This window comes from Aquarana catesbeiana, linkage group LG09 (genome assembly GCF_042186555.1).
Source record: "Aquarana catesbeiana isolate 2022-GZ linkage group LG09, ASM4218655v1, whole genome shotgun sequence".
NCBI lineage: Eukaryota > Metazoa > Chordata > Amphibia > Anura > Ranidae > Aquarana > Aquarana catesbeiana.
This window is the reverse complement of record NC_133332.1, coordinates 107,876,945-107,902,389: the sequence shown is the minus strand read 5'-3', so window position 1 is coordinate 107,902,389 and position 25,445 is coordinate 107,876,945. Positions and strand designations below refer to the sequence as shown.

The following is a 25,445-nucleotide window of genomic DNA, read 5'->3' as shown; positions in this document are numbered from 1 at the left end:
CAGAGGGTGAGCTGTGCAAAAACACAGCACTGCAAACATATTTTTTAGTCTCAGCTGAGACCAGGGAAACAGCAGAGAGATATGTACATCTTTGAATTTCCACTATACATAGCTTTGGGATAGCTGGCGGAGGGGCCAGAGCTGAAGTGGGGCTATAAATTTGGAGGCAAATAGAGCAATATGAAGCTGACCATGTCAGACTCAACACATTACCTGCCCTGCAGATCCTGTCATACGGGTGAGCTCCAAGGTAGACTGGGGATTACACATGGCGTACCTCCTTGTGCTTACCTTCACCTATGGCACATTGTGGGGTAGGAGGTCCTGTCTTTTGGTGTTGGTTGCTATGAATGTTTGTGTGCCTCTTACAAGCTCAGAGTGAATGTGCTTTCCTTCACTGACAGCACTGATGAGGCGGCCATGATGGGGCGGCACTGATGAGGAGTGGTTAAGCATAGAACTCATGAAGAGTTTTTCCCATCATAGGTTATTTTATTTATGTTGTCTTTCCTACGGTAGAGATAATCTTCATGTTATGGCACAATACATGAGGCCATACCAACACTAGGTCCTTTGGATAAGGATGTGTGGTCAGTATGTTATGTGCGGGTTATGGCCAGTGTTTCAGCCTGTAGATATAGCATTACTTGTTGTCACTCTGAACCTTATACCTGACTTGGTTTGTTATAGTACTATATTCAAAAATATTAAATTTGTATCTTTTAACAACAGAACATGGTGTAACAAGTGTATGTATTTATGTTCTGTTACTGCTACAGGCTCAATCTCCTTGAAGAGGAGTTCCAGTCTGTAAAAAAAAAATTAAATACTGTAGCTGCTGACTTTTAATATAAGGACACTTACCTGTCCAGGGATCCCGCAATGTCGGCACCTCTAGCCTGTTTCCTACTGCACATACGCTTCCTGAATGGTCCCCCTGTGTGTCCCAGAAGGCAGTGGGGGGGAGGAGTCGGGGCTGCAAATTACGTAGATCGCCCTGCAGCCATCTTACTGGGAAGTGGGAGCAGGTACCTGTCAAAACCAAAAAAGTGGCAGATGTTGCAGTGGTGTGGATTGTGCGAGCAAGCAAAGCTTCCCCTTTTGGTTGGAGCTCTGCTTTAAGTGGTAATCTATGCAGCTCTACTCACACCAATATCGCATTGAGCCCTATGGTCCTGGATGGGCTCAGGCTTCAAATACCGTGCAGGGCACCTGACATTTGCTTTCAGATGTGACAAGAACAGAGATTTTGCATATACAAGAATGTACCATCTGATTGTCCTTGTATATCGCTTATATGCAGTTTATTTTTAACTAAGCATTGTTATGACAATGCTGTACATGGCTCAATATGTGCTGCTGTTGCTGTCTGATATTACCTGCCTTCTAGGATGAAAATTGGAAAGTCCCAAAACTTTGTTCCCTAAAGGAAAAGACAGAGGCCAGGGCCAGGTACATTTCACAACCTGAGATTTTTTTTTCTTTTGGGAGTAGGTTTTTCCTGAATTCTCTATTACTTCCTGTACTGACGCAAGAGTTAGTCTGTGGGAAGGGGGCGGGGGGGCTGGGGGTAGCTAGCTTTTCATTACAGACCTTTATTTTTAAAGAGCCCTTTTGAATTGCCATTCTGCACAGACATTGCAAGACTCCTCATAGGATACTTCCAGTCAACAAGGATCCGCCACATCCTTAACAACCAATGACTCATTCAGCTGTCAGTGGGGTTCCCCTGTTGACAGCTTAAGTGTAAACTAAAGCTGTCACTGCAAGGTCATTCTCTGCTCAAACTATGTCGGGTTGCAGGACCTGCGCTGCATACTCAACTCTGTCAGAATGCAGCACAGCTCCCACAACCCGACAAAGTCTGCCTAACCCAGCGCCTCACTGTGTTGGTTGCTAGGACCGCCGGTATCCTGGCAACCAGTGAAGTACATCATTGCGCACCTGCAGCACCTTCCAACTCCTGCCCCACTGCTAGCATCAGTGTCCTTTTACCGCTGTCATTTTTTATACAATGTGCCTGTGTATCTTGGGTGGGAGGCGGGAGGTGCAATAGATCTGCCCTGAGCCTGGTCTAAACAGTCTAATTAACGTAAAGGACACTGATGTAAGTGGGGGAGACTGCTGGTGATATAAATATGCAGGGGGTGGGGGATGTGTTTCTCTGAAGGGGGGATTCTGAAAGGGGATAAATTGGGAAGGGGGCTCTAATGGGGACACAAACATGGAAGGGGCCACAGATAGGGGGGAGGTTCTGATGAGGCCACAAATATGCAGAGGGGCTCTGATGGGGATGCCAATTTGTTTTGAGACACTCATGAGAACACCAATTTGTGGGGGGCTTTGAAGGGCAGACAAATGAACAGGGAGCTCTGATGGGGGACACAAATGTGTGGGGAAACTCTGGGGACAAAATGTGTGGGGAAACTCTAGGGACAAAATGTGTGAGGAAACTCTAAGGGGGACACATGTATGGAGACAAATATGCGTGGGGAAAATCTGATGGGGACCAAATGTAAAGTGGGGGTTCTGACAGGAACACAGATGTAAAGGCATGTGCACACTGGAAGTTTAGCTCCCGTTCATGAGGCTCTGGCATTTAGGTGTGGGCAGCCTGTCAAATTCTATTCTTTATCGCTGCCTCTGATTCATTTATAAATAATCCGATTTTTTTGGGCCCAAGAATTTGTAAAATATACGGGGTTTGGCGACTCCTGGTTTAGGCCATGCTCCAAGTATTTATTTGGGCACTTTAGGAGTTGCAGTGGCATGCTTTAGCTATCGTGAAACCATATGATACTGTTTTTTTTTCCCAGTCTTTGTGGTTCTTACAATAGTTTACCCTAAGTTGGGGCTTAGGAATTGATCATTTCCTCCCTATTCTCAAACCCATCCAAAGACAAAGCAACGTCTCCATGCTTGCTGATTGGCCTCCCGTTGGGCCAAAGACCAGTGGCACTCTGTGAGCCATGCTGCGTTACAGCGATAGGTGTTTTCAGCCATTTCCCTATTGCTCGCAGATGAATTGATTTTCATAAAGGATTCCTGAAAACTGTAGTTTACTTCACGGTCCCTTGGAGTTAAAAACTTTGAGAAAGGCTGCTCTACATAGTTTTAAAGGTAGAACCTTTCAGTGTATTTAGAAGTAATTTTATTACTGAAGTCATTGACTTCAGTATGGACATAAGAAGGGTTTGCATCAACACCTCTGCAGAGCTACCACCTTGTTCAATTTTTATATAGTGTTTCAACATATCCATATGGCCCTGCTGTCCTGTCAGGGGTAAGCCTTATGGAATAGGTCCTGCAAGCAGTACAACCCCACCCTAAGATATTTTCTTGCTAATAACTCTCATTGTTGCCCTGGAACATGACTTGAGAAAATAGTTAAATACCTGGTAACTCATTTGCTAGGAATCTTCCAGGGCTGCCCGGCTTCCCGTCCCTATGCTCCTATTACTTTTAAAGATTTTTATTTAGCATTTTGTGGTTATATGAATGTTTACCTGTTGTTCACTCAGTACTGTTATGTTACTGAGGCTCAAAGGTATGTTGCTCTTTTTTATAATATTCGATTATATGTTTTCCTTTTTCTAAGTGAGAGGAGCCTTCTCGCAAAGCTGCCCTGGAAGATTTCTAGAAAATGATTTATTAGGTACCTAACTGTTTTTGTTCACATGTAGTGTATGCTGATTTCCAAGTATAAATAAAGCTTTACTATGTAAATATATTTATATATATATATATAATGCTCAACCAGTTCCTGCCTGTAGGACATCCTGGAGTTTGAGTGGTGATACCGTGATGATGCCTGCAGCTACAGGCATCCTCCTGATTTCCTTTGTTTTTTGGGGGGGGTTTTCTGCCGGTGATGCTTTTAAATGTAAAAGCAATCCTAGCGGCTAAATAGCCACTGGATTGTTTTTAAATGCGGTGGTCCTGACATGTTGATCTAAGAACAGCAATATTATTTATGTTCAACAGCAATTCTTCCTCACTTTTTTCTTTCCCCTCTTCTCCTTCAATCCTTTTCTGTTATTTGTCTTCATTGGATTTCCTGTATGCTCCTATACGTTGCCTATACCCATTTGCGGTTCCTGGCAGATTGTGAGAATTACTACATTACATAATATATGTTTCGGTATGGGTGACTAATGTTTTGTTACATCCTTCATAGATTTTGTAACTTAAGCATATGTACCCAAGCTGTTTTGAACTAATATGGAATTCTGTCTTTGTTCAAATTCCAATAAAAATCGAATGTGTTAAATGCGGCGGGGGGGCCTGTGCGATGGGAGGGAGGTCCCCGATCTCAGATGCTTTTAATTGCAGAGGAGAGATCTGGGGTCTAATATATATATATATATATATATATATATATATATATATATATATATATATATATATATATATAATATATAATATATAATATATATGTGTGTAGCAAAGGTTTTTTTTTACCCCCGTAGGAGCTGCTGATAATTTTTTTCGGGCTTACCATTACCATCTTTACAGTGTTCATCCTAGGGGTACTTATCACTTGCTCAATTGAAACACTGGCTCCAACACTTAGTCCTTTTTTCCAAGTTATATTAAATAACAACTTACTCAATAGTAAGGTAGAGGGTAAAAAGGGATTCAGGTACCTTGGATCTTGCGGTTTGAGGTAATTTCTATATGCAGCGAATAGCACTTCCACAGCTGGATTCAACAACCACCGGATAGGCCTCTCTCACCGACCTAGCAGCGATGCGATGCTCAAACACGGTCTCTGCCACAGACCTTACAATCTTGAATGAACTGACTGCTGTGTTTGATCCAAGATGCGTCTCCGACTGAGTTCCCAGGCTCTTCTCAAGATACCAGCCTTCTGCTCGGTCCTCTCCCGAAAAGTCCTCCCCTGGTCACTGCAATCCCTTGCTTCTTCCCGCAGGCCAGACAGCAAAGAGACCATCCTTTGGACTGGAAGGCCACTAAAACTCTGATCCTTCTTTTAGTAACTAGGCCTTAGGTCCGCCAACCTCAAGGCAGAACTTTAAGCAGTTCCCCAGGCCAGGAGGGCCATGAGGTCAGGAAGCGCCAACCACCTCCGCACGGTGTCTGTCCCTTAAATACCCCTACCCAGAATGTCCGGCGGGTGAACCACTCCCACCGAATAGCTTCAGAGCAAAGAGTATTCAATATATTCGACCAGACTGTATTTCCCACATCCACCAATGATGACAGCACCACCCATGGTGTGATGGAAATCTGCACAGTCCAGCCAAACTGGTACAGAAATCATTACATTTAGGCAATAATAAGTTGAGCTTAACTGTAGCTTCAACTAATTTAAATTTCAAAAGAATAGCGTCTGCTCTTCAGGAGCAGGGCGCTATATATATATATAGATAGATAGATAGAGATATATATATATATAGATAGATAGATAGATAGATAGATAGATAGATATCAGTGGTGGAGTTGCAGCTATCTGGCATGGCCATCCACAGCCTAGCTTTTGGAGTGCTGCATCCAGACCCCTCTGGACTCAATAATGCGGGGGGATAGCCTAAAAATGACCTTCAGCATTGGGTTCCCCATAAGGCACTTTTCTGATCCTACTCTGGTAACCAGTTAGCCCTGGGATTCTTTCAAGGTTCTGGTCCTGAACATGGGCCTTGCCTCAGCACTTGCCCTGTCTCTGAAGACTCATTCCCTGAGTAGGCAGACAGGACTGAGTACTGGGATCTCATTTACTTAGGTTACAGAGTGCCTTTACAATTCCTCCTCTCTGCTGTTTTTTTCGGCAGAAGGGGTGAACACTGAGAAACTGAGCATCATTTACTGAGTGGAGTGTCATCCATGCTTGGCACTCTTACCCACCATTTAGCATCAAAGAAGCAATTTCCTGCTTTAAAAAGGCCCACGTAAAACTCTTCTCTTCAGTCTTGCAACCCTCTGATGAGCGTGCAGGGTGATCTGAGGCACAGAGTCTTGAGCACCGACTGGTTTTCACCAGAACACTTGATGGTGGAAATGGATCGGAAGCCCCAATGGCAGGCTGGTACCAGGTCAACGCCCTCAGGTTCTCATCAAAAACGGGTGAGTGAGGACAAGGAAGGCTTTGGTGTGGAGGCTATACACTAGGGGGTCCACAAGAGAATGGAAATGTCCAGGCAGGTGTGTATTCAGGAGCGTAATCAGGTCCAGGCAGGGGTTGAGGAAGGCAGCAAACAGGAGTACTCGGGTCAATCTAGGGGTCTGGACAAACATCTGTCAGGCGAACACAGAGGTAAGCATTATCGCTCTGGGTATCAAGGGGTAGCTGGTAAGAAGGCACAGCACCAGCCACTTCAGAAGTTTAAATACCAATTTGGCCCAAGGACAATTGTAAGTTCTGGCAGGGAGTCTGCTTGAGGCCTTGCCTAGTATCCTTAGCTTTACATTGCCTAACTGCTATGCAGTTGCAATATGTTTGATTGTAGACATGGGGGGTTGACTTCAGTTCATATGCTAATGGCTCTGGTGCTGATTTGAGCGTGCCTGCTGATGTCTGCGGCCTGGTGTTGTGGTGCTCTCAGGGTGTGTCCCATCTCTACCCTATGGGTCCATTAGGCGTGGCTGGCTACTCTGCCCTCTTGGCTGAGTTTTTTTTGTACAGTTATGCGACATTTTATGGCCTGAGTTAACCAGTTGTTGACTGCCTCTGACCATAGAGGTCACAAGTGCCTGCCCGCATCTTCCCCTGCAGAGTTCGTCTGTGAACTGCTTGCAGCCTTAGTGGTATCAGTGTCTTCTGATAAGCTTCTTCTGGAGGAGTTGTAGTCTTCTGCTATTACTCCAAAATGAAGAGATAGTGTTTTGGCTCTTACTGATGTAGTGTGCACTATTCTGAAACTAGAGTATTAGCGTGTTGCTTCTACCAATGCTGTTTCCAGTCTTGGGTCCTTTAGAGGCCCTAAGACAACCAAGTCTTTTCTGTGGCACCCACTGTTCCAAGCCTTTCTTTACGGAAATGGAAACACCCAGATTAAAATTTTTGTTCCCTCCAAGCGCTTATTATCCTTGTACCTGTTTGAGGGGTATGTTGCAAAAAAAGGAGTCTCCCCCCACTGTGGATTCGACAGGATCCCACCTTAACAAAAGGACAGTATTGCTACGGATTGCACATGTTTTTAAGGACCCAGCCGATAAAGGGATAAAAGCTGTCTCTCGAGCTCTGTTCTCACTGACAGATCATGCTTTTTACCCCATCTTTGCTGTAATCTTATTCTGCCAAACCTTGGCTGCATGGGCAAAGTCCTGTAAGGAGCACGTACCGCTGCTGCCATTGATCTCGATTTATAGAAACATTTAGAGCAAATGGTTCTAGCTGTAAGCTTCAGCTGCGACAGTCTGCTTGGAAGCTCCCTGTCGCGTATCCCATGTGGGTCTTCTATATGCACACATGTGGAGGAGATTTAGGCTGTAGTGCTGGACTGCAGAACCTAGGTTTTTAGAGGCACCTGATCTGCATCGCCTTTAAGGGACAACATTTCTTTGGTTCTACCCTTAATACATTTTTCAAGAACACTAGTAGAAGTGTTTCCATCTTCCTCGGCAGAAAAAGCCTAAGCTTCAGTCTGGAAAGGTCCATCCCTTGCAGGTACTTAAAAAAAAAAAAAAAAAAAAAAAAAAGAAGCCATTTCATTTCTCCAGACCTCCTAAGCTTGGCTCCCAGTCTGCCTACAAGTTTTATGCCAGTCTTCCTCTGCATTAAGGGGCATCCTCATTTGCCAGAGTAGGGGGACATTTGAGGACATTTTGAAAGCTTGCATCTCAGATTCTTGGATGAAGTAGTTGGTTTCTACGTGCTACACTCTTTGTCACTGCACAGATTAGCATATTTCCTGGACTAGGGTGTCATTACCCCAGTTCTTGTGGCATAACCAATCAGTAGTTTTATACCAGTTCCCGAACCCAGAGTGGGCACCCACCACAAAGCACTGAATATTTTCATTTGAGCTCAGAAATTCCACCTGGAATTCACCAAAACTGTCATTGCCACCCTTAATTAGGGATACTTTTTAGCTTCTGTTTTCATTTTTCCTGCACATCAGCAATTCCTGTGCCTTATATTATGAATTCTGGAATAAAATCAAAATACTAGTAATGTTGCTTTGTAAGGGTGATCTAACAGCCACTCCACCCCCCCAAGAAAAAAAATGTTCAACTGCACTTTGTAGATCCTTCCCACTCTTAAATGACATATCTATAATCATTCTATTAGTAAAGGGCTAGATAGCCAATGTGCACAAAGTCCAAAAAACATGGGCTGCGACCACAAAACTCACACAGGGTTATTTAGAGCGCAGCACTGAAAATGTGTGTGTATTGTATTTAACTTTATTAATATGAAAAACCCCATCAGACCCGGTTTACGTTTTTTTTTTTTTTACCTATTTACAGGGCACAGAGGTGGGTGGATTCATTGCCTTTATTCAATTCAGTAGCTGCTTTTGAATCCACCCACTGTCTTGCACTGTTAATCAAAAGTAAGGCGGACTTGATGGGGAACTAGTCTTTCTATTCCCCTTCAGGCTCTGCCCACTCAGTGATGAGTAATTTCCCAAACATTGGCATAAGGGCCTCACTTGTATACCCTTTTACATTTAGCTAAATTAAATGGGACCGGGGGTACTGTACTGTGCGGGAAGCTGTCACATGAGTACTTTCCAGCACAGGCACGGCCCATTCTGAGTACTGCTTACTTCTGTAAACCAGCTCAGTGTTGGCCTTAATTATAATCAGTTTCCTAATCTGGGAGCTGGCAGTAATTCTTTAAGAATTTGTTGCTGCCATAGTAACAGGTTCCTAAAGTGCTACGTGTTAACATTATCGAGAAATGCTTACCAGAAATAGGTGCAGAACTTTCTTAAAGCGAAGTTCCAGTCATTTTTGTGTTTAATTAAAGTCAGCAGTTAAAAAAAGTGTAGCTGCTGAATTTAAATAAACAAACACTCACCTGTCCCACGATCCAGCACCCTCGCTTCTCTCCCTGGCACTGGCATTACAGGTGTGGGTGCCTGGCTGTGACAGTTTGCGGCTTCACAGCCAACTGCGCGTGTGCAAGTCACGCTGCGCCTCCTCAATAGCCAGGTAATCTTCTGCGACCTGTGATGTGTCCCAGAAGATTGCAGGGAGGGAGGGGGAGAGGAGAACTTCTGCTCGAGTCGCCTAGGCGGCCCGAGCGAAAGTGGGAGCTTGGTACCCGTCAAAACTAGGTACCCCCCCCCAAAAAAAAAAATTACATGCTAAATGTGCCATGAAAGGAGGTGAGGAGTCCTTAAAGTGGAACTTCCACTTTTGGGTGGAAACTGCCACCAGAAAAGTGCTGTTAGGGCTGTGCTGAATTTACTGACAGTCTTTTTAGTGAAATTTATAAAAGGAAGTCTCTCTAATACAAAATGTTTAGCTTGATAAATCCTCAGTGTCACAGGTTCAAACTTCCTCTGATATTTGATGGTGCTCAGATTTGCACCAGTTAGAACAAGCATAATATTGTCAGAATGCTTTGCAGCTGTGCACACAGTTGTTCATTGTCTCTCACCCGCCTCTTAAGACCAAGAACAATAGTGTGTTCTGCAGCACACAGAGATTCATGCAAACAAGTGCTGACCTCTACTCCCTGATGCACATTTCGCTACAAAGGACTTTTTCAAATCCCTTTGCAGGGCTGCCACCTGGTCCTCTGCTGTTCTAGCAGGTGGACATTCAGGCTTCATCTAATGCCAGCTTTAGTTGATGTGTCCTTCAGATGGCTCATTGAGCAGCAGGCAGTCCTCAGTTTTCTGTTGTCTTGTCCTTTAATAGACCCCAGAGCTCTCCATAAAGAGGGCCTGTTACCACCCATGCCACCACAAGGGATATTGTTCATCCCTTGTGATATCAATAAAGTTCAATAAAATAAAAAGTAGAGAGTGTAAAAAAATGAATTTAAAGAAAATAATAAAATTTTTTTAAAGTGCATAGGTCGCCACACATTTGAGTGAGAGCAATAACTGTAGCATTAGACCTACTGTTTAACTCTAAAATGGCAACCTGTAAAGGCTTTTAAAGCGTTGCTTATGGATAATTGAATGTACCCTAGTTGTCACTATTCCATAGATGTGCACCTTTTAAAAGCTTGACATGTTCAGTATCTGTTTACTCGGCATATCATCTTGTATATTTTACCAAAAAAAATTGGGTATTATGTTTGTGTGCACTAAATTTATTAAAGTGTATTTTCCTAAAAATGTGCTTTTAATAAACCACTGCACACATATCATGTGACATACAGAATTGCAACACCCACCAATTTATTCTCCAGAATAAACTGGCTTACAGAAAATATATACGGTTTGGAAGTGCTAATTTTCTATTAAAAAAAAAAAATGCATTTTTTTTTTTTACATGTGTATGAGAAATGTCAGAATTAGCCTGGGCAGTAAGATTCTTACCTTGGAGTCCATTGAGGGACATAGGTCCCACTCTTCTGTACTCATGATCATGCTGTTGGTATAGCTTTGCTGCAAAACAGAGGCATGCTTATTGTAGGAGGGGTAGGTGGCAGTATAACTCCCTGAAGGTGAATTGTTTCCTGTGCCCCTCAATGTACTCCAAGGAAAGAATTTTATGAAGAGCACAAGAATCCAGTTTTCTTTGTTTTTTTGTTTTTTTTTTAAATAATTGCTGTGAGCACAAAAGGGGGAAGGAAAGGATGTCACTGAGAGGTGCCCCTGACCTGACCTATATATACTTTCAGATGTCAGAACACCCTTCTGTGCTCCTAATGAAAAAGGTGCAGTGTTCATAAATAAGTAGGAGTTCTGGCAAGTCTCCCAGAATACAGTGCAGATTCTCAGTTGGCTGTTGACTGCTTGGATCCTAAACCCGTCAGGTCATGCAGAGCAATTTTCATAGTACAAGAGTAAATCAATTGAAAACAATGTGATTTCCATTGTCATTAAATTCTTTGCAACTCAAGTCGCATCTGAAATCACACTACTGCGAACTAGGGCTTACTTTAGCCTTTTAAAACTTTTAGTGGTAAGTGTCTTGCCTAACACCAGGCACTACAAGGTTCCAGGCTATTCTATTTGTACACCCCTGGCTCAGGGAGGTGCATAGAGGAGGTTCTCTAATTATTGGGCATTTTTTTTATGGGTAAAATGATTATTTTTAAAAATCCAAAATGGCCAACGGCTTTATTTTAAACTTCTAAGAAGACTAATTTTGACAGACACAAAGGAAAAGAAATTACAATATACTGGCTCACTGATGCATCCTTTAGCAAACATAATTTTCCACTTAGACATTTTTTTTAGGAATTGACTGCATGTATGTTTGTGTGTGCATTTAAATTTACTAGTATGATGTGCGAAACTTTTAATCTGCAGTGATATTATATTTCCATAGTTGCCTATTTGTCTTTTTGTTCCATAAATATTAATCATTCATCGACCTGCAATGCATGTCACATTTTACATGAACCATGTTACACAACTAGAGAATCATATAAATTGACAAAGCTAGGTAAACCCACCTTGTCCTCAGAAAACTTTTTCTTAGTGGACACCATCCTTAATTGAAACACAAACTGAAGGCCCGATGCTGCCTATAAAAGGTGGGAACAGGCAAATAGGAATTTATATGTGCCACAGAGAAATCACAGAATTATGTAGGATCATTCCAGTCTTTATTACAAAGTAAAACAAAAAACAAAAAAAAAAAAACAGTAGGACGAAGATGTTTTAAAGAAATCTGTTTATGCAAGTATCTATTATATCGGATCAACGCGTTTCCCAGGACATCAATCACCAGGACATTTATATAAAATCACTCAGCTAAGACGCCATGGGCAATATGTGACCGATGGATGCATTTACAACCGGGAGGAGCATGCAGGCCTAATATGATACTCCGGATATATGGGGGTCTCCATTTACATCTTATCACTAGGCGCTCAAATTTATTGTGTGAAGTTTGGGAACTAACAAGATGGGACCCTGTTGCATATTAAGGTTCTTCCCTTGCCTTGGTGAATATTTTGTGATTTTAAATGATTGTCCTGGCAATTTCAATATGGTAAGACGGACTCTTTTGAAAGAGAATGAATTGACTTACTGTATATGTAAGGGGCATGGGTTCTGAGGAAGCGAGTCTTTCACAAAACGCTTCGACCCAAGATACCATATACTAGATCAATGTTTCTCAACTCCAGTCCTCAAGACGCCCCAACAGGTCATGTTTTCAGGATTTCCCTCAGATGAAATGGCTGTAGTAATTACTAAGGCAGTGAAACTGATCAAATTGCAAAATAATGGAAAGCCTGAAAACTTGACCTGTTGGGGCGTCTTGAGGACTGGAGTTGAGAAACACTGTACTAGATACTTGCATATACAGAATATTTCTTTGAAATGTCTTTATTACTGTTTTTTTTAACTTTGTAATAAAGATTGGAATGATTTTATATAATTGTGTGATTTCTCTGTGGCATCTAAATTCACATTGGCCTCTTCCCGCCTTTTAGGGGTGGTATAGGGCCTTCAAATCATATAAATTGGCTCAGCTGGATATATGATGCTTGTAAAAAATTAATGTGCAATATGTACACTATAAAAACTAGGCATGGTTTCAGGTTACAGTTACTGTATAAAAACAGGACATCATTGACTAAGAATATTACTGTGTTAAAAAAAAACAAATCGGTTAAATGTGTCGTCATCACTATGAATTATGGTATTGATAATACTACCAAAACCATGACTTTGTATAATAAATACTTTAAAAACAGCGATTCAGTCACCAAATATGTACATTTAGATACAGTTAGAAATATACTTTACCTATTTATAGCTATACTATTTATTTAAAATGGTAAACACATCCCTTAGCAGTTTTATATCATGTGTTTACTATGCCAATACATGATTAAGGTTAAATATGACATTCGGAGAGAGGTCACTGGTTTGATATAATGTTTCCTCTTGTTAAAACCAAGTTGTATTTTTTAGAATATACTATTGTGTGATGAATATTCCTAAAGCAGTAATTCCAGAAAATCTTAAAAACTGAATTGCAGACAGAACATTCACATAGTTCACTGTCTGGACTACACATGCAATGTAGAATAACTACAGTCTGATAACTATTTTATTTATTTATTTTTTTCATTTCATTTTAGCAAAACAGTGATAGTGCAAATGTGTCACCTTCATCTCCAGTGTCATCAGAGGTACATGTTATGTTTTGGTTTTCTTTTATTTGTGGGTCTGGTCCACCAAACCAAAATTTTAGTTATGAATAACTGCTGGAGGGATAAACTGCACACCGGGTGTCCTGCTGCTTTGGCTTCCATGGGGGCTCTGCACCTGCTGCTTTCTTCATATAACAAAAAAGTTAAAATTTTAAAGTAGAACTATAGGCAAAACCTTTTTTTTCTTTTAGAGTAAGGGAGGGTTATAACCCCTGTAAGGTTTATTTTTTGCCATCTTTGTCCCACTGGGGGGGGGTTTACCTTCACTTCCTGTCCCATAGCCAAAACAGGAAGCAAGAGGAAATCCCTGCTACTTAACCACTTCAGCCCCGGAAGGATTTACCCCCTTCCTGACCAAGCCCTTTTTTGCGATACGGCACTGCGTCACTTTAACTGACAATTGCGTGGTCGTGGGGCGTTGTACCCTAACAAAATTGACGTCCTTTTTTTTCCCCACAAATAGAGCTTTCTTTTGGTGGTATTTGATCAGCTCATTGCGACAGACAGATCGGACACTTTTGACACTATTTTGGGACCATTGGCATTTATACAGTGATCAGTGCTATAAAAATGCACTGATTACTGTCTAAATTCACTGGCAGGGAAGGGGTTAAACACTAGGGGGCGATCAAGGGGTTAAGTGTGTTCCCTGGGCACGTTCTAATTGTAGGGGGGATGGGCTCACTATAACATGACAGAGATCACTGCTTCCGATCACTGGGAGCAGTAGATCCCTGTCATGTTTCTAGGCAGAACAGGTAAATGCCTTGTTTACATAGGCATCTCCCAGTTCTGCCCTTCCGTGTCATGATCGTGGGCCACCGGAGGACATCGAGTCCGTGGGCACACTCCCGCTAGCCGCCGATGACTCAGCAACGTACGGGGTACGTTGTTTTGTGCACCCGTGCCACTTTGCCAAGGTATATTGGCGTGAGCTGGTCGCCAAGTAAAAGGAATCTTTTAGGGATCCTAGGTCACCAGAACTAGTGTCCCCATTGGCAGATCTTCCCTCTATTACTTTTCTGGGGTGATAATGGTAAACAGGACAAACCGAGAAAATGAATCTCCCTAATGGTGGCACAGACAGCAATAAAAACTGACAGGATGTTCTAATTCCTCTCCCCTCTATCCAAAAAGTAAAAAAAAAAGGTTTTGCCTTTAGTTATACTTTAAATGTTAGAGTAACACCCCATTCTGTTGTGCTCTATTGGGAGGTCATAGCTGGGAACATGGTATGGTATTTCAGTTTCAATCTTGAAACATGTACATTAATCTAGTGAGTGAATCCATTGGCAGCTACTCGCAACTTAAATAATAATTTTGATGAGCCAACCATTTAAAATGTTTTATGTTTCATGGTTTGTTTTTTTTTTTTTGGTTGCTAGAAATTGTATTGACATGTTTGAGTGATTTTGGTGATCATGGTGGATTTTCGCTGATCTCAGCGTATAGTGGGCAGAGAGGTCTGCCTGTTCAGCTCACTGAGCTTTGATAGGATAGAGTAAGCAAGTCAAGATGTTTTCAGAGAAAATATTATCCTTTTAATTTTCCATTTGAACACCACCAACCGGCCTCCAATTCAACTTGTGATGAACAGACTAAAATGGATCATGGGTGCAAGCACTGGCACTTTAAGGCCACTTCAACCCAAAATTGAGAGAGAGACAAAAGCCAAATTCTGATCTCTTGAAGACTCCAGTGGCAAACTTTCCCCTTAATCATTTCTGTTGAAATCCAGGAATTTGTTCTACCTTGTGGGAGATCCAACGTAATGGCTTGACGGCAGCAGTAGGCTGAAAGTCAATTCTTACCACTGGAGTCCCTAAGAGATTTGAGATGCCAGCTTGTGATTCCACTTCCCAACAGTCTCTGAAAGCTGACAAGTCTGAGTTTGCCTGTTAATTGGAAAAATTTAATATACATTTCCTGTGTTGCGTATTTATGCTGTTCATAGTATAACAAATGAATCATTATCTATTATTTGCATAGACTCATCAGTACATGATCTAGGAACATGTCAATTTATTTTTTTATTTTTGAAGAATATCTGGTTCATCATAACTTTAATGTTTATTTTCATTTTAGGACTGTGAACGGTCACACAGTAGCTCTCCAACGCCATTTGGATTAAAGCCGAGATCAGGTAAGCATTCCCAAAAACTGAAGTTTTTTTCTTTTATTAAAAGCATTTTGGCTGGTGAGGATAGGGTGCCAAACAAGGTGATTTTGAAATCCAATTGCCATTTTCCTACAAAGTAAGTTGTCATTTCAGATTTTATCCACAGCGCAACCTACAGGTTAAACAACAATGACGGTGTGTGTAATGGTACTTTTAGCTCAAAAATAACTTATTGCATTTACCATAATTGATTGGTCAGATTTAAACAACCACCAAATGAGGCAGAGATTCTTAACTGGAAGCATCCAAATCTAAAGCTATGAGAACCAAATGATGGGTGTATGGAATTCGACCTTTGAATACTTTTGAAAAAAAAAAGAAAGTTTTAAACCAGACTCTCTGCACTATTGAACCTGAAATCAAAGTAGAGAATATGCCTTGACTTGTATTGAATCAGCCGAAATTTGATCCATGGGTGGCTGTCAGCACCATTTAGCTCAATCGACTCTTGCAAAGGAGCTAGGCGTAAAGTTCTAGGCTGAAAATTGATGCATCCAGTCAGGTGCATGCACTGTTTGGCTATTCTGTCAGTCAGTGATCAGGAGTAGGATAATTTATTTCCTTTTTTTTTTTTTTTTGGTGGTGGGTCATGGTTAATGGCAAGAAATGTACAGCTAAAAATTGTATATCCTAATTGTACACGGCAGGTCTTGTAGTGGGGAAGGAATTTTTCCCCTGTGGGAACAAATTGGATCGTGCTTTGCTGTTGTTTTCTTTTTTGCTCTCCTCTGGATCAACTATGGGTATAGGATTGTAATTTTTTGTTTTTGTACTTTATTGGTTGAACTAGATGGACTTGTGTCTTTTTTTTTCAACCAGACTAACTATGTAACTATGTCATAGACCATGAGTTATATGCAGGCTATCTTCAGATCACTGGCAAAAAAACTTGCTAGAGCTGCCCCTGGTGCACACTCATATAATCTCACCCATTTTGTGCTTTGAGCACTGGATCCTGCTTTAGGCGCTCTCCGTGGCATGAACTGTAACAGTTGTAGTTAGTCGCAGGGTGCTATGCAGGTCTGACGTGGTTCCAGACCCTGAAGACCCCTTTGGGGGGTATGCCTACTGTGATGGGCAAAGCCTGGACCCCCTGAACCATTTTCTGGCTATTAATCTACATCACGTAGTGATTAACACACAATGTGGATACACAAGTACAGGAATTGGGAATTGCTCCATGTTGTTCTTGGCGCTAATGTTTCGGGTCATACACAATATAATAAAATCGGGCGAACATTTTTGTCTAAAGAGTTTTCATATAGTGTGTACACAACTTTCGCAGCCGATTCTGACTTTTCGTACGAAAATTTCCGAAGGGACAAACTCCAAAAAATATTCTTGTACGGGAACAGAGCGAACAATTTTCGTTTAATGTGTACTGTTTTCGTACAAGAATAATCAGAAAAGAAAGACTGCACATGATCAGAAGCAATACACAACAAAAGAAAAAGCCTTTGTCGTACGAGAATTTTCGTACGCATTTTCGTTCATCGGTTCCGATTTGCTGTGGAGCAATGAAGAAAATCGGACGATCATTTGCCCAATTTTCTTATAGTTTGTACACCAATTTAGTCTCAGGATGATAATGTAGCCGTAGTACCTCACAGTTGACACACTTCCACTGAAAAATCGTGCACAGAATGTTTTCCTGTTGCCTTCTGCTACAGATATACAGCCACAGGCACGTGGTTGGCATCTGGGTCATCGCAGCTTCTGCATTTCAGATTCGCATAACCTTGTTCTTCTGCATCCTTTTCCGGGAGTACCACACCGGGATTCCACTTAAATTTCTAAGTGTGGATTACAGGCACAAGGGAGCCTGGGACAAAGTAGGTGAATAACCTGCATTCTGCTGATGTCCTACAGGAGGCTCAGAACATATCTCAAGGTGATAACTGTTCCGTTGTCCTGAAGCAATGTCCGATTATGACACCGATCCCCTCCCCTGACCCGAGCACCCTTTTAGCCATGTACCACACAGCCTATCTGACAAAAACAGATTTCTGGGCCATGTCTGAATTCTTTGGAAAAAAATTGGCACTCGTTCACCTTTGGTTTCCAGGGACCAAAAGATGCCACATTTCCTCTCTTCATCCTGACTTTGTTCATGAATCAGAGATGGAACTTGCAAACCTGTTTAAGGATGAAATGAAGACACAGATATTGTAGCAAAAGCTGCAGAGGATTTTCAAACTGCGGCATGGGCTGCTGTTGTGGACACACTAATTGACGCAATATGAACAAATCTCTAGCTAAAAGCATCAGATTCATCACAGTCAAATGAATGGGCTGCAAAATGACACTGCACAGAAACGCCACCGCAGAGCAGGCTGCTCTGAAAAAGCAATCCACACTCGGAATGCTTTTCAGAGGTGTTGGAAGGCGACATTTCACCTCACCACCTGATTTAAACCTATAATTGCCTTACTACCACGCCACAATCGCATGCATTGCATGGCAATTGTAGGTTTAAATCAGGTGGTGAGGAAGCGACATAATGCCTCCTCGCCACCTGTCAAACGCGCTTGAATCACTTTCCAGAGGAGCAGCAGTGCTTGTTCCATTTCTAAACCCCTAATTGCATTCGGCTGCGGCACCCTTAGGGCTCATTCACATATGAGATTGGGGGGGTGGTAAAACCCTGCAGTTGAGCTGTGGTTTTACTGCCCCCCAATTCCTACCCAGTTGAGGGGGTACACTGCATAAGTAATATGCTCTGTTTGCTTTCGGCGGGGCTCTACCTCCTGACGATCACAAACCAAGTGAATGTGCGCTGCAACCACGTGCAATACACCTAGTTGCAGTGTTCTAGTGCCGGGTCCAAGGGGTTTAAAGCAGGTGGTGAGGAGGCGATGCAACACCTCCTCACCGCCTGCTTTAACCCCTTGATTGCTGTACTGAAATTTGCACAGAAGGGCCCCATTAATTTGAATGGAACACGTTGGGTGAGCGCAGCAACACTGGAATGCACTGACCAAAATAGAAGATAATGGAGTACACCACAAACCAAAGCTCTTCTCTGTCCCTTGCATCTACTGCTGCCTTTGTTGCTTTGGTCCTATTAAGGCAGGGATACAGAGAGATAGAGTGCAACTTATATCGCTCTACCAGAGCCTGTACCCGGGACTAGAGAATCCGTGTCGGCAAATGCAGCCACCTGCTCATTCTGCTGGCCCCACTCCAGCTCCTATTAAAAGATAGTCCTATTGTTTCTCTGTGAGGCACTGTTCTAAAGACGGCAGGCCAGCAAGCCAAGGGTGCAATCTAACTGTCACCTTGCTGCGATCGATGAGTTCCTGACCCCCGCTCTGGACTGTCTCTTATCTCTATGCATATGGATTTTGTGGTTAAAACGTTGGTCTGCTAAACCTGCTAGTAAGGGGAGCCTTATATGCATGTCTTTTAATGGTGAAGACCTATTGGGAAATCCCATAATAAATTGGTCAAAGTAGAAAAAGCCTAAATCTCCTTTGGCTACTACCTCTACTCAGCGAAAGTGATCTTTTTATTCTCCCCAGGTGTCTACCTCAAAAGCATAGCTTAGTACTTTGTTTTGTCGCAATCCGTGGACCTCTAAACCCATCAAGCCTACCCAGAAGCTTGTCACACAGTGCAGTAGTGTCCCTTTTCCTGGTATATCCTGGACCTCTGGGTGCAATATGCTATTTCAAAGGGATACAAAATAGAATTTCTATCTTTGCCCGCTTCTTGCTTCCCACTCCCAAATGCCAGCAGCAGCTCAAACTCCAAAAAGCAGTTTTCTTTTTCAAACATCATGGGACACAGAGTTAGGCTAATATTCATTACCTACTGGGTTATACGCCATCTCTAGGTGAATGAACACTGGTAGACAAAGTCTTCGACAGGAAGTGATCCCCTATATAACCCCTCCCATAAAGGAAGTACATCATTTTATTACCAGTGTCTGCAAGGTGGATGGGCACGTTTGTTTGAGCTCTAGGTCACTAGTCCCACAAACGATTCTTAAACGAATCAAGGGATTGACCGATCGGATCCATTTGACACAGGCTCTATATGCTTAGATAAATGATACCCGAGCCTTGCAAAGAAGACTCAAGATCCTTCAAGGTTTTGCCTGTAATGCGACCTCTGGGCGCTGGACCCTGCAACCTGCAAAGTGGAATCCTGGACACCACCGCACTAAGGCATTCCTGCAGGGTGCTGTACAGGTCCAAGGGAGTGGACCCTAAACATGAAAAGGGTACCCAGTGCTCAAAGTCCTCAAGTGACAGGAACCCGCCGTGATGGGTGAAGATTGGGCTCTTAGTTTCTAAGCTGCCCTGCGCCTGGACGGGTAAGTGAAACCCCTTTATTTACTTATTGTGGGGTGTCCCAGTGATTGTAACAATCAGTCAAGCTAGCTAGAGGCTGGACACCTGTGTGCGGTGACCATACGGGCGAGTTTTGGGCTAGCTGTGGGTGTTTGCAAAGTGTACCTTTTTTGCTTGTGTCTAGCTGTTTTTTACATGTATGATGGTGCGCCATTTCGCCATGGTTTGCCATGGCGCACGTGCATTCGCAAGAGGGCTGCTGTGCTCAGTTTGTTTGGCAGTCATATCGCACGCGGCTTCGCCTTATGCCACTTACACACGGGCGGATTTTCCGTCGTAAAAAACTTGGATAGTTTTTCCTACGGAATTCCGCTCAAGCTTGCCTTGCATACACACGGTAACACAAAAGTTCTCTGAACTTTCGACCATCAAGAACGCGGTGACATACAACACTACGACGTGCCGAGAAAATGAAGTTCAGTGCCTCTGAGCATGCGTCGAATTGTTTCCGAGCATGTGTAGGAATTTTGTGCGTCAGAATTTGTACAGACGATCGCATTTTCGAATGAGAACTTTTTCCGACCGAAAAATTGAGAACCTGCTCTCAATCTTTTGCTGGCGGGAATTCCACCCGCAAAAGTCCGATGGAGCATACACACGATCGCATTTTCAGACCAAAAGCTCTCATCTGTTTGCTGGACGAATTTCCAATCGTGTATACGCGGCAATAGGCGTTGTGCGCACTCGGAACCATGCATGCGCCATAGCCTAATCTGGGCACACAGAGATTTGCATCATATGCAAATAAGAGCCGCGCCCATTGACCGCACATGTGTATGCACACAAAAGCGCAGAAAGTCCCGGCGCGCGCATGTGTATGCGCACAAAAGCGCAGAACGTCCCGGCGCACAGGCAGCTTATTTAAGCTGTGTATGCCAAGCATGCAGTGCTTCCAGAAGACGGCTGGGGGACACAGAGCAGGCTTCAAACCAGGCATTTGCAGCAGTTCATTTCTCCTTACCCGGGTCACGGGAGTCACCAGGTGTTGCTTGGCAGGCTAAGGTGCTTAGCAGGATTGTTGCATAGGGGCTTGGTAAGCCCTATTAAAGGGTCTCCATTCTAAGGTATGTTAATACTACATCCTGGTACTCCCTTTTTGTGGCTTGTAAATGTCTTCAAAAAAGAGGAGTAAGACTTCATGGAAGGGCACACCTATGTCGTCAGTAGCTCCTGATGAACCTAGTCGTATCACTAGTGTTGTATCCCCCGAAAGACCAGAGGCTTACGGGCAATCTGAGCCGATGCATCTATCCGGTATGGTGCCTACAGTAAACGCTGCTGCTTCACCCTTTATCAGCAAGGATGAACTGTCCTCGGCCCTAGCCAGGTGAGAGCACAGGATTGCTGGCATGATTGCCTCCATCCCGCAGGGTGGAAAGAAGCGTGACAGATCCCCCTCCCCTGAGCCTCCTAGTTTGGAGCAGGAATGGGTCGAGGATGGGGAAGAGCTAAAAGTTCAAGATTCTGTGGAGGGCCTGGCGGATGAGTCTGCTTCTGAGCAACCCAGACAAGAAGATAATCCAGTTGGTGTCTGCCTCAGTCGCAGAGTCTTTTGATCCAGACTCTTAACGTGCTGGTTCATTCTGTCTTTAAGTTGCCTCTTGCGGAGGTTACTGAGCCCCCCTGGTCCTCTTTGGGGTCCCTGAGGCCTCCCTTTCACCCTTTTTTGGAACAGGGGGTGTTTGCTGATTGGGAGATCCTGACAGGATTTTTGTTCCTCCTAAGAGGTTTTCTCTTTGATATCCCATAGGTGAGAAGTTCACGAAGAAGTGGAGCATGCCAGCCGTAGATGCAGCAGTCTCTTCCTTAAACAAGAACTTAACTTGTCCGGTGGATAATGCACAGGGCTTGAAAGACCCTGTTGACAAGAAACTGGAGTCATTATTAAAGGCTTCCCTTTCTTTGGCCAGTTCAGCTATTCAGCCAGCTGTTGCAGAAATTGGTATCTGCCAGTCCGTAAAGGATCAGGTCAGACAGCCTGACAGACCTAACCAGGAGGATGATCTTGCTGAAAATAAGACAGATATTCCTTGAGCGCTGTGTTTTGCTGTTGATTCCTTAAAGGATTCAATACAGCAGGTTTCTCATTTGGCTCTCTTGTCTGTACATATATCCAGACTTTTGTGGCTTAAGAACTGGTCAGCTGAGCTTCCTTGTAAGAAGTTATTGACAGGTTTCCTCTTTCATGGGGAACATTTGTTTGGTGATGATTTGGACAAATATATCCAAAATATTTCCGAAGGGAAGAGCTCTCTACTTCCTGTAAAGAGAAGCACCAGGCGCCCTCCGTTTAAAACCTCAGGGACTGCTTCCTCAGGTGTCTCAGCGCCAAGGCGGTTCCGCCCCTAACAGGGCGCTAGAGCCAGGGGCAAGCCGCAAGGCCAGGGCCAGAAAAATCCCTGGGTCCAAAGCTCTTCTAAACCCAGCACCCAGCACCAAGCCCTCCTTTTGGGGGGACGCCCCCACTCTATTGGGTGGGGGGAAGGCTGCTGCACTTTGCGGACATTTGGAGAACAGTGGTTCAGGACGCGTGGGTCACCCCGAATATATATCCCGCGGTTACAAGCTGGAGTTATGGGAAGTTCCCCCTCAGAGGTTTCTAAGATCCAGCATTCCCTTGGATCCTCCAAAGAGAAACTTATGCCTCGTTTCCACTGAGCGGATCAGTTCGGGTCGGTACAGTTTGAATGGCCTAGAATGGTTCGGTCTATTCTGGTGAGCGTTTCCACTGCAAGTGGGACCACAAGGGGCCATACAGAGTTTAGAAAAAATGCCTCAGCATAGCATAGCAGAGGGTTTTCTGTCAGCCAGTCAGTGGAATGTATCGTAGTTCCGCCCTAACCGAACCGTTCCATTTTCTACAGCCCCACATCTGAAGCAGGACCCTGAATGGAGTGGTACGGTTCAGTTGTATGGGCCGCTTTCATAATGGAAACACCCAAAATAGCGTACTGTACCGAACCGATCCGCTCAGTGGAAACGAGGCATTACTGTTTCAGGCACTACATCATTTAGTGCATCAAGGAGTGATTGTACAGATTCCTATATCCAAAAGCTGCACAGGGTTTTATTCAAACCTGTTTACGGTTCAAAAACCAAACGGGGACACAAGGCCCATTTTGGATCCAAGATCCCAAAACCAGTAACTACTAATCCAGTCCTTTCGGATGGAGCCTGTCCGCTCAGTTGTAGCCTCGCTCTAGATGGGAGACTTTCTAGCCTCCATCACTATAAAAGACGCATATTTACACGTACCTATCTTTCAGCCTCATCAGAGGTTCCTGCGATTTGCAGTAGAGGAACGTCATTCTCCGTTTGTGACTCTACCCTTTGGGCTTGCCGCAGCTCCCCGGGTGATCATATAGGTCCTAGCACCAGTACTGGGTCTTTTAAGGGCCCAAAGGATCTTGGTGTTCGAGTATCTGAACAACCTCCTGCTCAGAGATCACTCACTACAGGCTCTAGAACAGAGCATAACCTGCACAGTGCGGTATTCGGAAAGCTTAGGCTGGATCATAAATACCGAAAGGTCAGCCTTGAGACCAGCTCAAAATCAGATGTATTCGGGTCTGATCCTAGATACGGTCCAAGCAAGGGTATTTTTCTCACCCGTGAGGATCTGTGCCCTAAAGTATCAGGTGTGTCAGACAACCCTCCATTCAGCTCTGTATGAGTCTTCTAGGGAGGATGGTGTCCTCCTTCGAGGCAGTGCTGTATGCCCAGTTCCATTCCAGGCCTATACAACAAGACATCTTGTTGGCTTGGAACAGGAGAGGACAAGCCCGCCTTGGATTATCCAAAGTTCTTATCTCATTGGGCATGCTTAAAGCCTAAACTGGTTGTTGCAGGATCAGAACCTGCGAAAGGGAAGATCCTTCCTACCGGTAACTTGGAGAGTATTGACTACAGATGCCAGTCTCTCAGGCTGGGGAGCGAACCTAGAGGGGCTCACAGCTCAGGGTAAATGGTCAAGGACAGAACAGATCCTGCCCATCAACGTCCTGGAGTTACGGGCAGTACATCTGGCCCTACGGCCCTGGACGGTGGAACTTCAGGACTGCTATCAGGGTTCAGTCTGAAAATGCCACTGCAGTGGCCTATATAAACCACCAAGGCAGTACCAGGAGTCGTTCAGCTATGAAGGAGGTGAACCACATTCTAGCCTGGGCAGAGTAACATGTGCCGATCCTATCAGCAGTCCATATCCCAGGAATAGAGAACTGGAAGGCAGATTATCTCAGCCGCTAGCAGATCTGCTGGGGGAATGGTCCCTACACCCAGGGGTGTTCCAGGAAATTTGCCAGCGTTGGGGATTGCCAGAGGTCGACCTATTGGCTTCCAGGTTCAACAACAAGCTACAGCAGTTTGTGTTCCGAACAAGGGATCCTCTGGCAATCGGAGCAGATGCTCTGGTAGTTCCATGGAGCCAGTACTCCCTGGTTTATGCTTTACCCCCAATCCCTCTCCTTCCACATTTGTTGCACAGGATTCAGAGAGAGGGGATTCCAGTCATTCTGGTAACACCAGCCTGGCTCAGAAGGCCCTGGTTCCCAGAGATTGTGAGACTGACAATAGACGAGCCATGGACACTTCCATGTCGCCCCGATCTACTGTCTCAAGGTCCTATATACCACCCCAATTTACAGTCTCTAAATTTGATGGCATGGCTATTGAAGCCAGGGTGTTGAAGAACCGTGGCATCTCGGGACCAGTGGTATCTACCCTAGTGAATGCTAGAAAAGCTGTCACTAGGAAGATCTATCATAAGCTCTGGAAGACTTATATTGCTTGGTGTGAAGCCAGAAAATGGCATCCTCAGAAATACATGATTGGGAGATTTCTCTGTTTTCTACAGTCAGCTGTTGAAATCAGATTCACTTTGAGTACAATCAGAGGTCAGATTTAGGCCCTCTCAGTATTCTTCCAAAGGCCTTTAGCCTCCCATTCGCTGGTCCGAACCTTTATGCAGGGGGCAACTTGTTTGCTTCCCCCCATTAGGTCACCTATGTGTCCTTGGGACTTGAACTTGGTACTGTCTGTGTTACAGAAACAACCATTGGACCCTATCAATGAAATTCCATTTGACTTGCTGTCACGCAAGTGAGCCTTCCTGATGGCCATCACCTTGGCTAGAAGGGTGTTGGAGTTGGGGGCCTTTTCGTGCAGGGAACCATTCTTGATCCTTCACCACAACAGGGTTGTGTTATGACCTGTTCCATCCTTTTTGCCAAAAGTGGTGTCAGCCTTTCATTTAAATCAGGACATTATTTTGCCTTCTTTTTTCTCTCAGCCTCATTCGGCGGAAGAGAGCAGAGCATTCCTTGGACGTTTTCCAGGCAGTCAAGGTTTATTTGTCTAGATCTGCGGAGATCCGAGGATCAAACTTCTTTTTTGTTTTACCAAAAGGACCCAAGAAGGGGCAGGCAGCTTCCAAAGCTATCATTGCCAATTGGGCCTGTCAATTGGTCATTCAGGCCTATGGTCTGAAACGTAAAGCTCCTCCCTTTAGGGTGAAAGCTCGTTCTATCAGGGGTGTAGGAACCTCCTGGGCTTTTCGCCATCAGGTATCTGTGGCTCAGATTTGTAAGGCTGCTACCTGGTCTTCAGTGCATACGTTCACAAAATGTTTTCAAGTGGATGTTCAAGCAGC

General features: G+C 43.9%; 1 protein-coding gene across 3 annotated transcripts in view; it reads left to right on the top strand.

The window, feature by feature from the left end:
• Positions 1–25,445, top strand: part of LRCH2 (leucine rich repeats and calponin homology domain containing 2) — a 226,533-nt gene that overhangs the window by 153,448 nt on the left and 47,640 nt on the right. For 2 of the 3 annotated variants that reach the window (XM_073599129.1, XM_073599127.1), the window contains 2 exons: positions 13,190–13,240; positions 15,347–15,404. In XM_073599129.1, the coding sequence (XP_073455230.1) occupies positions 13,190–13,240; positions 15,347–15,404 (109 nt within the window). The remainder of the gene's footprint in view (positions 1–13,189; positions 13,241–15,346; positions 15,405–25,445) is intronic. The other variant, XM_073599128.1, reaches the window with a different exon arrangement.